Source organism: Leuciscus leuciscus (genome assembly GCF_965113295.1).
Source record: "Leuciscus leuciscus genome assembly, chromosome: 11".
In the NCBI taxonomy this organism is placed as follows: Eukaryota; Metazoa; Chordata; class Actinopteri; order Cypriniformes; family Leuciscidae; genus Leuciscus; species Leuciscus leuciscus.
Window position 1 is genome coordinate 2,720,207 of NC_138735.1, and position 14,312 is coordinate 2,734,518.

The 14,312-nt window shown below is 41.1% G+C and overlaps 1 protein-coding gene across 1 annotated transcript in view; it reads right to left on the reverse strand.

Annotated features, from left to right (window-relative positions):
• The window catches only part of pard3aa (par-3 family cell polarity regulator alpha, a), a 460,595-nt gene that overhangs the window by 9,676 nt on the left and 436,607 nt on the right, over nt 1-14,312 (reverse strand). The window contains exon 21 of the mRNA XM_082183270.1: nt 5,560-5,683. Within this exon, the coding sequence (XP_082039396.1) occupies nt 5,560-5,683 (124 nt within the window). The remainder of the gene's footprint in view (nt 1-5,559; nt 5,684-14,312) is intronic.

Consider the following 14,312-nt stretch of genomic DNA (forward strand, 5'->3'; position numbering starts at 1 on the left):
GACTTCCAAATCACGTATAATCGTTACGATTACAGCGTGGCGTGACCCGTAGCCTTTAATATCAAAGACTGGTTCGGCTCGCGGTGCAAGGAGGGGGTCAGAGTACACACATGCTCCATGTGCAACAATATTTACTGCGCTATACACTCAACCACTTCCAGAAACCCGCTCCGACATATGGATTTAATTTGGGAACTGATGCACTTGACTGGGTGAGTGCGAGAAAACAGAGATAAAGAAAGGATAGAAAGCAGAAGTCTGGGGAAAAAGTGAAGGCATGGAAAATGAGTATGTCATTCTGCAAAACTGTATAATTATTGTATAAACACTGTATAAACACTGAGGTGTGTGTCTCACGTTAAAATAAAGGACAGGAAAATAGAGAATGTGAAAGTGACAATAGCCATAGACAGACTCATCATTCCTCTCATCCCTTAGAAACTCACTTTTCTGCTCGAGTGCTTGTACACTAGGGAAGGTTTATCTATATCGTTTAGAGCCAGAACGCTCTAGCAGCCACTCAGAACATCTTAACAGCATAGCAGCTTGACAAAAGGACACGCTAACAATGCACTGAAAACAATACAAATGCACAACCTTAGCAACGATCCAAAACACCCTGGCATGGCGACACTTTAGCAACATTTTAGAAACCTCCCAGAACACCCTGGTAACAACACACTAAAACACTCAGATAACCACCAAGCAGCATCTCAGAAGCATTTCAAAGGACCCAAGCAACTACATAGCAAAAACACCAGGAACACCCTAATAATAACCTAACAACACCATTGAAACCTCTCAGAGGATCCCCAAAACTGCATAGCAACACACTAAAACGCCCTAAAAAACCACCTAGCAACACCTTAGAAACCTCTCAGAGGATCCCCAAAACTGCATAGCAACACACTAAAACGCCCTAAAAAAACACCTAGCAACACCTTAGAAACCTCTCAGAGGATCCCCAAAACTGCATAGCAACACACTAAAACGCCCTAAAAAACCACCTAGCAACACCTTAGAAACCTTTTCAGAACATGCTAGAAACTGCAACACATTAAAACACCCAGAACACCATAATAACTACCTTGCAACACCTTAGAAACTTCCCAGAAGACCACATAAACCGCATAGTGACATATTAAAAACCCAATACCTCCTTAATAACCACCTAACAACACCTTAGAAACATCCCAGAAGGCATTAGCAACTGCATAGCAACACACTAAAACACCCAGAACACCCTAATAACTACCTGGCAACACCTTAGAAACGTCACAGGAGATTACATAAACTGCATAGTGACATATTTAAAAGCTAAGGATACCTCCTTAATAACCACCTAGCAACACCTTAGAAACATCCCAGAAGACATTAGCAACTGCACAGCAACACACTAAAACACACTAATAACTACTTGGCAACACCTTAGAAACGCAACAGGAGATTACATAAACTGCATAGTGACATATTAAAAACCCAAGGATACCTTAATAACCACCTAGCAACACCTTAGAAACCTCTCAGGAGATGCTGGCAACTGCATAAAAACATACTAAAACACCCAGCACACTCTAATAATGACCTAGCAACAAAACCACATAACCTGCATAGTAACACATTAAAAACCCAAGAACATCTTAATAACCACCTAGCAGCACCTTAAAAACCCCTCAGAAGATATTAGCAACTGCATAGCAATTCACTAAAACACCATAATAACCTAGCAACACCTTAAAAACTCCCCAGAAGACCACATAAACTGCATAGTAACATAAAAAACCCAAGAACACATTAATAACCACCTAGCAGCACCTTAGAAAACTCTCAGAAAATGCTTGTAACTTCATAGCAACAGCCTAACAAACCTGTCTGGATTTTTAAGGAGGATGTTTGAAATATGTTAAGTTGACATTTCGTTCACCACCAGTTTAGAAAACGTCATGAAGTATCAGCCTGAATGTCATAAAATGGCCCTTTGTGTCTCTCAGACCCTAAACATGAGGGTGAAGGGTTGAATGTGCATTGCACTGGGATCTGAGTTCAGTTCAGAACAGATACAGTCCCCACATCCCCTGTAGGTAATCTCGATTTTATCATCTAGCTCTAAATCTACTGAACGTGGAGGGATATAAAAGAGTAGGAAGGCAATCCACGTATATTTCACAGGGGGGACACTAATCTCTAACCTGGAGTGGAGTTATCTAGCCACTGTAGGCTCATTATCATGTTGTACTCTTCTTTTCGCCTACATACAGCAAATGTTCATTGAGCTTACAGCATGTTCCTGCAGTGCTGGTTTAGAGTTGAGAGATAACCTCATCTAAACACTGGCCGCAGTGGGTCGACTGCACAAGGACATGAGTTTTCTGATTCCACACTGTTTCCTGTGTGGTTTATAATCAAAGAAGACATGCTGGTTCCTCTGAATCCTGAAATCAATGGCATTCTTTCGAGTCACGAAGACTGCCTAAATGCTTGCCAGCACTGAGGTCCTTGTAAAAGAGGAGAAAAGGACATAAACACGGGCCTAATTTGTGCATGTGTGTGATCTAGGGCACCGGCATAATACTTCCGTCCCTTGTGTGGCCTCCGATCGTCTTAACAAAAGATTGATGTTTATTGGCTGAGACAGGCCGGCAAGCCTCTGGAAAGAACATGCTCTTTATGACAAACATCTGGAAAAGCCCCTTTCAAAGTCATAGCGAAAAAAAAGCTGGGCGTGATATACAAGGGAGGCATAACAAGACACGTCTAATTGTCTATTTACCGGTGGAGGCCTGTGACAGGTTCTGGCCATGGGGCGATTATCAGCGATCTGGGATGGCAGCTCGTCGCCGCACGTAAAAACCTGATGACGGGTTTCTTTCAGTCCTCAGGGGATTGTGAACACAGAGAACACACCTTAATCACTGTCCTTATGTGCGTCTCATGCTGTCAGAACTCACGCTGGGTTTGAAGGATTATCTGGGGTGTACTTACCCATTTTTCTTCATAAAGAAATGAGAGGCGTTTGATGTGAAGTTAGGAGTTTTGCCACATAGCTACATATTTAAAAGGCAATCAATCATTGTTTCATGGCACTTTGATTTTATGTTGCACTTGAGGGACATTTCTGAATGGTGTAATGCACGGTATTTATAATCAAAGCTATAAATAACAACCAAGAGACTTTGTAACTAGGTGGTCACAAGTAAATGTTAATTAGTTGAGTGCTTTTCAAATGAAAATAATAAATCTTACTGAAAATACAGTGGGGACACCATGGTATGATGATGATTGAAATGATATATACCATGATGATACTCAATGATAATCATATATATCATGGTATTTAGAACGCACTCTAAGGTACTTCAAATAATAATTCAGAATACCATGAAGTAATCAAATAAATCAAACAAACAAAGAGTACGACCATGGATGATATATTTTTTTTCCAAAGCATGCTATCTTAAAAATAATAATAATTGGTATTAAAACAAAAACAAAACAACAGTATTTAAATATTTTGTATTTAGGAAGGCATGGCTGTGCATGTGTTATACTGTATATTATCTACTACACAAACAATAAGTAAGTATATATTTAAAATGCCAGAGCCCATGTCAAAAATCCCATGGTATCCCAAAGGGGGGGAAAAAAGCCATGGTACATGTACATGTCCAAAACACTATGGTAATTCAGTGGTCCTTTTATAAAAACGTCTCATTACTCATTATTAAGTTTTCACTGTTACATCAGTGCACCAAAAATAATTTCTGGATGCTCTCAGAGGAACATGTGACTTTGTTTTGACAGTTTTATAACGTCATTATATCAAGCTTATGGCAGTAGGATCAACAAGACTGTTATGGCTACAAACGCCTCCCTTGCGCTCTCTTACACTGCTTAACCATTATTCTCTCGACCTGCCGCTACGACTGACGGCTGTATATTTCTACAAGTCAACAGGACCACAGTGCTCATGGGCCCTCTCAGACCTTAAATCAACGTCAAACCTGTTTGTATTCACTTTGATGGAGTGTGTTTGAGTCTAATGCAATCCAGGGATGAAACACCTGGACCACCTGATTCCTTGTGATGTGTAAACTTAGCATTACAACTGTTTTTAGTGCAAAAAAAAAACAGTGCTTTTACTTCCTGTACTAGAAGTCCCAGACACTGTGACACCATTAAGTACCAAGAGAGGTTTTAATTCATCAATACTGCAAACAGACAAGCTGAGGCTGTCAAATACAACCTAGTGCAAGTATAAGAGCCTGCTTATGAGACCATATGTATTCCTGAAGTGAAACACTACAGTCATAACCGGGACATAAGTTATGTCCTTTTGACATAACTGTCATTAAGTAGATTTATTCATTAAACATATTTCATTAGCAGTGAGAAAAACCCATACACTTACTCTTTTGGTGTAAGAGAGATCCAACCCCTTTCTACAGACCAGTTTAGTCTAGCCTAAGATGTAGGCACTTTAGACTTGAGCCAGTAAAACAACCACCTTATAACCACACAGAACTAGCAAACCCCCAGTACAACCTAGAAATCACCCATAACACCCTATCAATCAACCATAACACCCTGGCAACCACCTAGCAACATTCCAGCAACCATCCAGAATGCCCTAGCAACTACATAGCAATACCTTGGCAACAACCCACAAGACCCCAGTAGTGTGTCAGCGAAATTTCCAAGGACAAGCACCACTCACGTTTCAGAAAATGTAAAATTCTAGATTTTCTACTCTTCCAAATGGTGCCACTAGTGCCAAATAAATAACACACTTCACCTTTGAGTGAGTGCATTTTCATTATGCATCCATCATTAATCTTTAAGGTAAGTGTCTGAGATGCTGAATTTTATTTATTTATTTTTTTGCTTCTGCTCTCTGCACTGATCTGAGTGAAACAGAACATTAATGCATTAATTGAGTTTAACACATTCTAATCTCTGTAGAGCTATTCAAAGACCTGGAGGGAAAGTGGAGGCCAAATATGTGTCGGAGAGGACGGGGTCAGAGAGCTGACCTCTAATTTAGGAAATGGTTCCATTCCTTGGGGTAATTAGCCTGTCATCTTTTAAAATCCCCTCCGTGCCTTTAACAGGAAGTCATAAGACAGACCGCCATGTCTGGCTCAGGCCATTACAGAGCAAAGATACACAGCTATTTGACCTTTGACCCCTTGCAATTCCATTCCCAGCCTCTTGAGCAGTGTATATTATTTTAACTTGCTGATAAAGATAAAATAATGGCTAGCCTCTAACCTCTGACAATAAAATGAAACACTGACTTTCAAGGACAAAATATTAAAACACATTCACCTCTGTGCAGACCTAACAAATATAAGCAAGGTTGGGGGCAAATAAACTGTGAGATGCATTTTTGAAAGAAGATAAAATGCAAGCTGACAACAAATGCTCTTTTTCCCCCACAAAAATGCTAAATTAATCAAACTACCTCAGAACAAACACAACTCACGTGATTCTTGACTATATCTTATTATAATACATGTTGCCCTTTGCCCTGAACACCAAACACCAGGCTTTTGCACTCACCCTCTGTTGCTGTTGAAAGCTGTAGGATCGGCGGCGGTCATCGGGTTCCTCCTCATGCTTGGCCTGCTGGAACTCTTGCCGTAGCCGATGTATCCGGTCATGGTTGCTAGGCGCCAGTCTGTTGCTATAGAGGAGAGAAGAAAAAAAAAAAAGATCATATATCCTCATTTATGACATCACCAGTGGTCCAGACATCAACCTGAGAAGAACAATGACCAGATGGTACACTGCAGATGATATCAGCTTGAATAAAACATACAAGACGGTACAGTACAGCATGTTTCCTTATAAGAATACAGCTTGTTTCCTAAATCAATAGCATAAGCACCATTTGAGCCCATGTGCCCCTATCCATTTTGCTAAATTACACGTACGGACACAGTCCATTACTTTTTCCACATTTGGCTTGTGCTTGCCGGCATCATGAGAACATGAAACGGACCAAACGTTTCCGTGAAGGACTCCCCAGTGAACCATGGCCAATGATACATGTCCCTCTTACGACAGGGAGTCAAAGGCCCACATCTCAGCCCCGCTCCCCCTTCAAGAACTCAGAGAGACTCATTTGCATTCCTTTCATTAAGAGCTGGGGAAAGTGACCGTCAATGGGAATCAATATGCCTTGTCCCCCTAATCAAGCCCCGCTTTTTATCTACTCCACCACACGGGCTGCTGGTGACAAACCCCTCATTATGATACAACATCCTGTCTGAAAATACGGCTCATTTATACAGAGAGAGCAAGAGAGCAAAGGAGAACTAAGGAAGGAGTTTCTCAAAAAGGGGGAGTTGGGGCACTCAATGAAAGCACAAAGAGGTAAAACATTAAGCTTGCAACAATATGGAGCACCAAGAAATAAAAGGACAGGATACAGATTTACCAAGATGTCATCTCTGTGAGGTGCTGATACAGGTGGCTAAGCCTCTACTGACGCTGATAGCTTACTTAAGATGAGATGTCTGGCCTAAATGTACTCATAATTGTAGATCACAAGCAGGAACAGCCCACTGACTGAAATGGCCACTCCGACACATTGCCAATCAACCTTCATTAAAACTGCCGCTAAATGGCCTTCCATAAAAACCAAATGGAGCCGAATGAGAATCGTATGAGTGGTGATGACTGAACATCCTTGTCCTGTTGTTCCATGCAGCCATTAGAATCAATTGTATTAGCTTTACTTCATTTAACGCCCCATTCCAATATTCACATGTGATGGAGGAAGAGCTAGAGGGCCATCAAATGCATTTGCAAGACGGTGAAAATAGAAGTGTTTTAAATTAAGCGAATCATTGAGCCGTATGCCATGTGCATTTGGTTTTGCAAATACAGGCAGGTAATCTACTCGCCGTTTCAAGGAGCAAATCCTATATGTGTCCATTTAAAATAGTGTTCTACCATTACCAAGTATAATAATCCGCTAAAACAGGCACAGGAAAGGATTTTAAATCCATTTTTAAAAGTGAGATACTATCAAAATGAGAGTTTTTGGCCAAATGTAAGGCTGAATTTTAAATATGCCATTTGATAAGTTATCATAAAATGTGCAAAGTATATCATCATCCACTGACATTTGCTGACATTTTAGCAAAAGTAGAAACTTGAAAAAAGGCTGTTCTCAAAGAAACGTCAAGCGCTTCGAGGATGAATAAAGCTGATAATGATAAAGTTGGAGGTAACTGTATGCGAGACATGAAATCTTTGCTGTGTATTATGTTTCAAGTAATATTGCAGTGTGTGTGAACCGATTACATTACATCTGTAGACTTTTGATGACCACTCTCAGCTGCATCTTTCTCACAAAGCAGTCAAAGCCTGAGAAAAATAAACAAATCACTCGGCCATTACTGCACATCTGTGAGAGGAAATTAATTTGGCCATTAGCTCCTGTAAACGTGTGATTACACATTAGCATCGGGTGGCAATGTGCCTAGTGTCTATGCTTGCGGCAAGAGGACCGCTAACAAGCTTTGAGCAGAACATAGGAAACTGGCAAACAAAGCTTTGACAGAGAGAACAAGAGAATAGAGATCTGCAAATTAACATGCTCTGGTCTTATTCATGACACTATTTTTCATAAGGAAATCTAATTATGTTGCAAACTATCTGCAGTGTCATGTAACAGTGATGGCCAACATCAAAGAGTAAGCCATATGATTAGATTAAAACGTAATGATTTTCAGGGGACAGTCTTGACACTAAACCATCACTCCACACTCCTATTAAGGTCGTTGTTGCATGTATTGCCCTCTTCATCCATTAGGAGATGGACAGGGAAGGTGCCATTAGCTTAATCTCCCTGTCTAGGAACAGCCTTCCTCTGACTCCAAAACAAACAGCAGAGATGTGGTCGTAAAAGCCTAAGGAAGACCCTGTAAAGGTTAAAGTGACCATAAGCTGAGTCACTGAGTCTGGTAACCAGCTGAGGCTTGAGCTCAAACTAGTAAACAAACCAAATGGCCGACCTTCATCCAACATCCAATGACCTTCCATTGTCATTGAAGAGATCAATTTAGAAAATGAAAAGTGAACTTTTACAGCCACAGATGTAGACAAGACCTCTATCAGTGTCATAGGGACACCAGGAAATTGCAAGATTGACAGACAAAGATGAAAATGATCTACTAATGAAATGGGGTTCAAAATATGTGCCTCTACCAGATCAACAGGAGAACTTCCATTTGAATGGACCATATAAGTAGCATTTCAATTACAATTGGTCTCTTTGGACAATCTGGTATGAAATCCCCCCCTCAACAGTGGCACTGAGGAATTAGCATTTGGAATCGTAAAAGAGTGCCCATGTGCGTTAAGTGCTGGCGGCCACCCATCTCATTTACTCTTCCTATTCAATCTTCCTTTAGAAAAGAAGACAAATCTTTCTATCTGTTCGCTGGAGTCCATGAATACTCCAACATCACTGCACATGATTAGACTCAGCACGCGCTTGACATCAGGTGTCGTGTGGGTTATAAATACCTCCGGGCATGCATCATTGTCAGCCACAGGGCCCGGCTAAACAAGACCTCACAAAGACCTGCAGCAATTTGCGTCAATAAAGCAGCGACAATTAGAACAAATGCACCCATAAGCCAAACAATGGAGGTGGATGAGGAGGCGGCGGAGTATGAGGGGAGGATGATGAGGGATCGCTTTCCCCAGCCTCTTGTTTATGCATCAGATTAAAGGTCAGGCGGTATGCAACCTGAAGCCAGCTTAAAGGATGGGCCTGTGTTGTTTGAGAGATAGCGTTCAGTCGAGCCTCTCCGGGCTGGAGACGTCTTCATGTTTATTTTAGTCTCTCCTCCCTAAAGAGAGATTCAAGGGGAAAACAGTCTGACAGTAAAGCAATTAAAGGCAAAGAAAGATAAAATATCCATATGCCACACCATTTAACAAGCCAGCAGTTTCATTCCCCCAATACAATGAGACTCATTCAATATCTGTCTGTGTGTTCTCTGACTGAAAGGTCAGTTTGCGATTGTCCGCACCCCGTTTGCTCTACCCTTCCCCCTCCTTTTCTTGTTCGTTGTATTCTATCATTTTCTACGCACACCCTTTCCCGCTCATGACTCTTTCTCAATATGCTGAATAACACCTTTTGCCTGTTTACTTTACGGCCCCAGAAAGCAATTTCTCTGAAGACAGAAGGTTATTGTTGCCGATTAAACTCTCTGAATCGAGTGTGATGCATGGGTAGCACTGACATCAGAGGCATCGGACTAAACAGGGCTCCTCACCTGTTCTTGCTCAGAGAAAACTCGATGTGACAACACTGAGATAAAGCCTAGTTAAAACCATAACGAAAGGAGGGGAAAAAAGAAACCAAAGCGGCAGAACCCCACTGGGAGACATCAAGTGAAGCGGTCCAAGTTATTACCATGTGCTTTATGGATTCAGTGCTTGTAGATTGGCAGAGCGATTTGGTCTGAAAGTAGAATGTGGAATGCTATGGGAATGGAAGAAATGAATGTATCCAATCTTAAGTCTGATGTAGGAAATATTTCGCTTATAAACCCTGTCGAGAAGCACCTGCGACACTGACGTACGAATGCTTGTTTCTTTGTCTGTGACTGTCTTGTCTTTGGGTTGGTCATGCTGTGATTTCTTTACTGGGGAATCCATCAAAAATTCTGTCCATCAGGACCTAGTTTTGACCTGTTTTGTACATGTTTTAGCTGTTCATTAGGTGGCCCAAGCTATAGATGGGCAGATGGACTACCAGCTGGTTTTGACCTTGAGGACCTTGGTGTCATTAACTGGTTTATATGATTAATCAAATAGATTACCAGTTAGTAAATCTAGTTTGGACCTAGTAGAGGCTAAACCACCTTGAACTATCAACAGAGAGAGAGAGAGAGAGAGAGAGAGAGAGAGAGAGAGAGAGAGAGAGAGAGAGACTGATAATTTTGATACCCGATGTACAATTCCAATTCTTTTTATCAGACTTATTGTCAGTTTGATATTCTGTCAGACTATCTGGTTTCTTTCCATGTCCTCCAAATCTTCATAGCAGATATGGGAGATGAAAAGAAGGGTTTGCTTTTGCCCTCAGTCATATTGCATCAACTCAAAGCTTAAGTCATATTAATTCTATACCCCTGCGGACTCAATTCCCTTCAAAGACTGTCATATCTATCGGCTCCCTTCATAGATCTGTACAGATGGCATGGACAGATTAAATCAGAAATACTGCTGGTCATTTTCAGGGATAAAACAAAAGTTAACTTTTTATCACTTATCTTTACAGGAAATCAATGAGCATCAGACAATCTACAATAGAACACAACAGAGCCCAATCCGACTCAACAACAGTCATGTATAGAGTCTGAATTTTAATGTGACTGCAACTTTCTTTGGTCAACTGAATTTGAAGTTGTTTTATTCTCCTCGCGTTAATTCAATCTTTCTCGTAATCATTCTTTTGAGTTTTCCCTTTCTTCATCATGGCCTGCTTTCCTTTGTCTCATTTATCTCTTTTATCTTCCCCCAGCTCTTCCTTCCTTTTTCCTTTTGATCACTTATCCTTTATATCTGATGCTTTCTTTCATTTCATTGCGCTGTGAGGCCTGGCAGTAAATCAAAGTTTGACCGGTTCATGTTCTCGTATTGAATGAGTGACAGGTGCAGATTTGACAAAGGGGCGATAATGCTGCAGGCTTAGGGGTCTCTGACTTCACCCACGTTCCCCATGACTGATGTACGGCTGTGCCCCTGACAAACCCTATGTCCTCTGCCAAGTGCCCTGCTCCCAGAGGGCCATCGCTCCCTAACAAGCAGCCCTGCTGCGGATGAGAGGCGTGCTTTTGTTCCTGTCTCCCTGTTCCCGTTTCTCTCTGTAGTGTAGCCTCCAGTACTCTTTTCAGAGAAAAACAGCATGACAAAGATGCGGGCTGGCCCAATTAGAGAGGCTGGGGATGCGTGTATGTATGGCGTAAGGGCCCTTAAGTGCGCGGCAGGGGTCCTGATGAGTGTGCCTGGACCCCCATTGGGAAGTCAGAGGTGGAGCCCCGTTTACTTCTTGTATGTGAGCACCTGCACACACACCTTCCCTGGGGAGACATGAAGGGCTGAATGAGGAATGAAGAGGAGATGATGAAGTACAATAAGGAGGAAAAGAAATCTTTCATTTTTTAAATGCACACAGACACACGCTCGCACCAACTGAGGATGTCCAAAACTACCCTGACAGAAACAACACATTTGGCTTTGCTGTTCTCGCCGACATGCTCTCACAGTTTAAATTCTCTCTCAATCTTTATTTCTCAGCTTTTTTTTATTTTCTTTCAGTTTAAGGGTGAGTGTAAATCTTGCACCTGTTTCTCAGTGTGTGAACGTTCTTTAGTCTGGCTACCATTCAAACACAATTCACGCAGGCAAAGCAGACAATGGCCACTGCTGGGAGTAAAACTTTAATGGGTCTTGTGTCTTAACACTTATTTTGCATAGTAACACTTAACCTGCTGCTGAATTCATTTATTAGACTTAAACTTTCTATTTATTAACTAGATTTTTTGATTTTCTTGAAAAACACAATCCTGGAGTGTTGTGCATGATTGCTACAAAAGGTGTTTGCTTTCACAAGTCAAAGGAGCCCACCCTAAAGTTTCAATGGCATTCTAGATTTGATCCCTCCTGCAATGCAAGGCGTGAAAACCAGGCATGAAAATCACATGCTTAGAAAAGTACGGGATGAACTTTTAAACAGTTGTTGAACCACAAAACTAGAAACTTATACAGGCTCAACATCTGAAAGAAAAATATTGTGCCACACAAATGTGGAAGAAGGCCAGACAGGAGGAGAAACATCAAAAAGAGGGACACATAAAAAAAAAAGCATAATACATAGCAATAGGAAAATACAGATGCCTGCTTCTCAGTCCACTAGAACACAAAGCATTCCCTTCGCCCAAACTGGCAGTCCAACTAGTGCTATAAAGCCTTGGTCTCCAGACCAGAACAGATGTCAGTAATTGATAGTGATGATTACAAAAGTGCTCTCATTGGTGTAGATGGCAGATTGCGCCCAAGTCAATTAGAATGCGATCACTTCCTGTAATGGCTGTTGGCCACACCCACCAGGTCTTGCCAACAATGAACCAACAAAACATGTAACATTACTATTACCCAATTCCCTATGCTGTCTCATGAGGAACACTCTAAAACTTGACAGTCGGCCAAAACATTGGAGAAGCGCCACTTTAATCTGAAGATGTTCCGGTAAACAGAGGTATTTGTCCACAGCAACACCAGACCTTTATCAATTATTAAATTCAATCCATCATTCTCCTGTGGGGCTCGGCAATCTTACACATTTATGGTCAGTAAAACCAAAAACAAGCTCCTTTATAGACATTAATCTATAATGACTCTGGTCCATAAACATTAGACCCTATGTGAAATACAAAAGAAAGAATTATTTTCATAACATAAATCATAACTAGATCTAATTCAGTTTAACTTTACAAACTGATGTCTTCAGAAATATTTGACTTGCTGTGATTTTTAGGAATCCATCCCTACAAGAAATGTACAGGTCTTTTAAAACATGTTAGTGAGAACCTAAACCCCTCCAAATGAAAAAAAGGTAAAGCATTATGACTTCTAGGTAAAACTAAAAGGAAGTTTGCGTCTTGTTATTGAGCTCTGGGAAGTGAGCATTAGAGCAGAGTTTGATTGACAGCTGCAGAGTCCATAAAGAGAAAGATGAAATTTGAAGTTAAGGCTGTTAATCCGGTATCATTGATTGGTCGGTACTTCGAGAGTTTGCCTAGACTGTTCAATGTATTCAGGGCCTGATGCACATGTCTAAGACCCCACGACCCTTCAGTCTGCCTTCACTGAGGTCTTCATTAATCTCACTCTCTGCTTTAGGTGGGGTGGGACACGACTAATGATACAGACACAGCTAACGACTGCATATTTCGATTGGCTTTTGAAGGACACATCTCACTATTAATTTAAAATGTCGTGATTATAATTAGATGTTTGAAACTATATTTCAATATGACTAATGGTACAACAATATAGTGGTTTTACTTGGTAGGTAGAGTGGTGTTACTTTTAATTATTTGGATACTACTTCTACTACAAATATTCCATCTTTAGGCTGCACTTAATGCAAATGGATATTATTATTATATTATGATTATTATTCAGATGGATCTTAGTGGTTTCAGTCCTCCAAGGTAACAAGTGGATAAGAACCTTGAATCTTGATGGAGACAGACTTTATCGATAAACTCTGTCAGCATGTTGTGGCCAGTCCATTTAGACTCCAAGGAGCCAAGTGGATCTGACCAGAGCGGTTAGGAGCCGATTCATAGCGTTGGCTAACAGGAACAAAATAAGCACCTTAGAAGGAGACTGTAATAAATTAATATTCAAAACCCTTGGTGGGGGAGAGATCCACAGTTTCTGCACCTCCTCAAATTTAAACACGTTACAAAAAAAGAGAGAGAAAGACCAAAACGAATATGAAGAATGATGATTCACATCAGGGCATCATTATTTTTGGAGCCACGCACTCTCAGAAAAAAAGGTACGAAAGCTGTCACTGGGACGGTACCCTTTCAAAAGGTTCTAATATGTGCCATATAGGTAATAATATGTACACTTTTGGTACCAATATGGTCCAAATATGTCCCTTTTGAAAGTGTACCAACCCCAGTGATAGCTTTCATACCTTTTTTCTGAGAGTGTGTAACCATCCCAATACCCCTTACAGCTGCTCAACTTCCTCTCACAACTGGGAGCGATGACAACACCCGCACAACTCCAGAGTCTAGAAGAGGCGATATGGTCACTTAAACTACTGCAGACTCCAGCTGTTCCTCTCTGGCTCATCAAAATGCCATTGGCCACTAACTGAGGAGTCACATTTGGACACACTCCCAAGCAAATAAGAGAGGGTACTAAGCTTTTCTTCTTAGGAAATTTATTGGGACCACACCACAGGTGAAACAAGGCACAATGGAAGAAGAGATGTGGAAAATACAGCCTATGTGAACCAAGAGAGTTGTTCTAATGCATGAGGTAATTTATGTCCATTTCTTCCATAAATACAAGCATTTATCACCCATTTCAAGTAGTATTTCATCGGTGTCGAAAACTTTTCCCTTTAGATTTACGCCCATCTTACATCAGTTGAGCAGCGGCGGGTGCAGACGGGAGGTCATATTTCATCTCGGCCGACACGCACCATAATCAGGCCGCAGTTGGCAATTAGGTTGCACTTAATGTAAATGGATCGA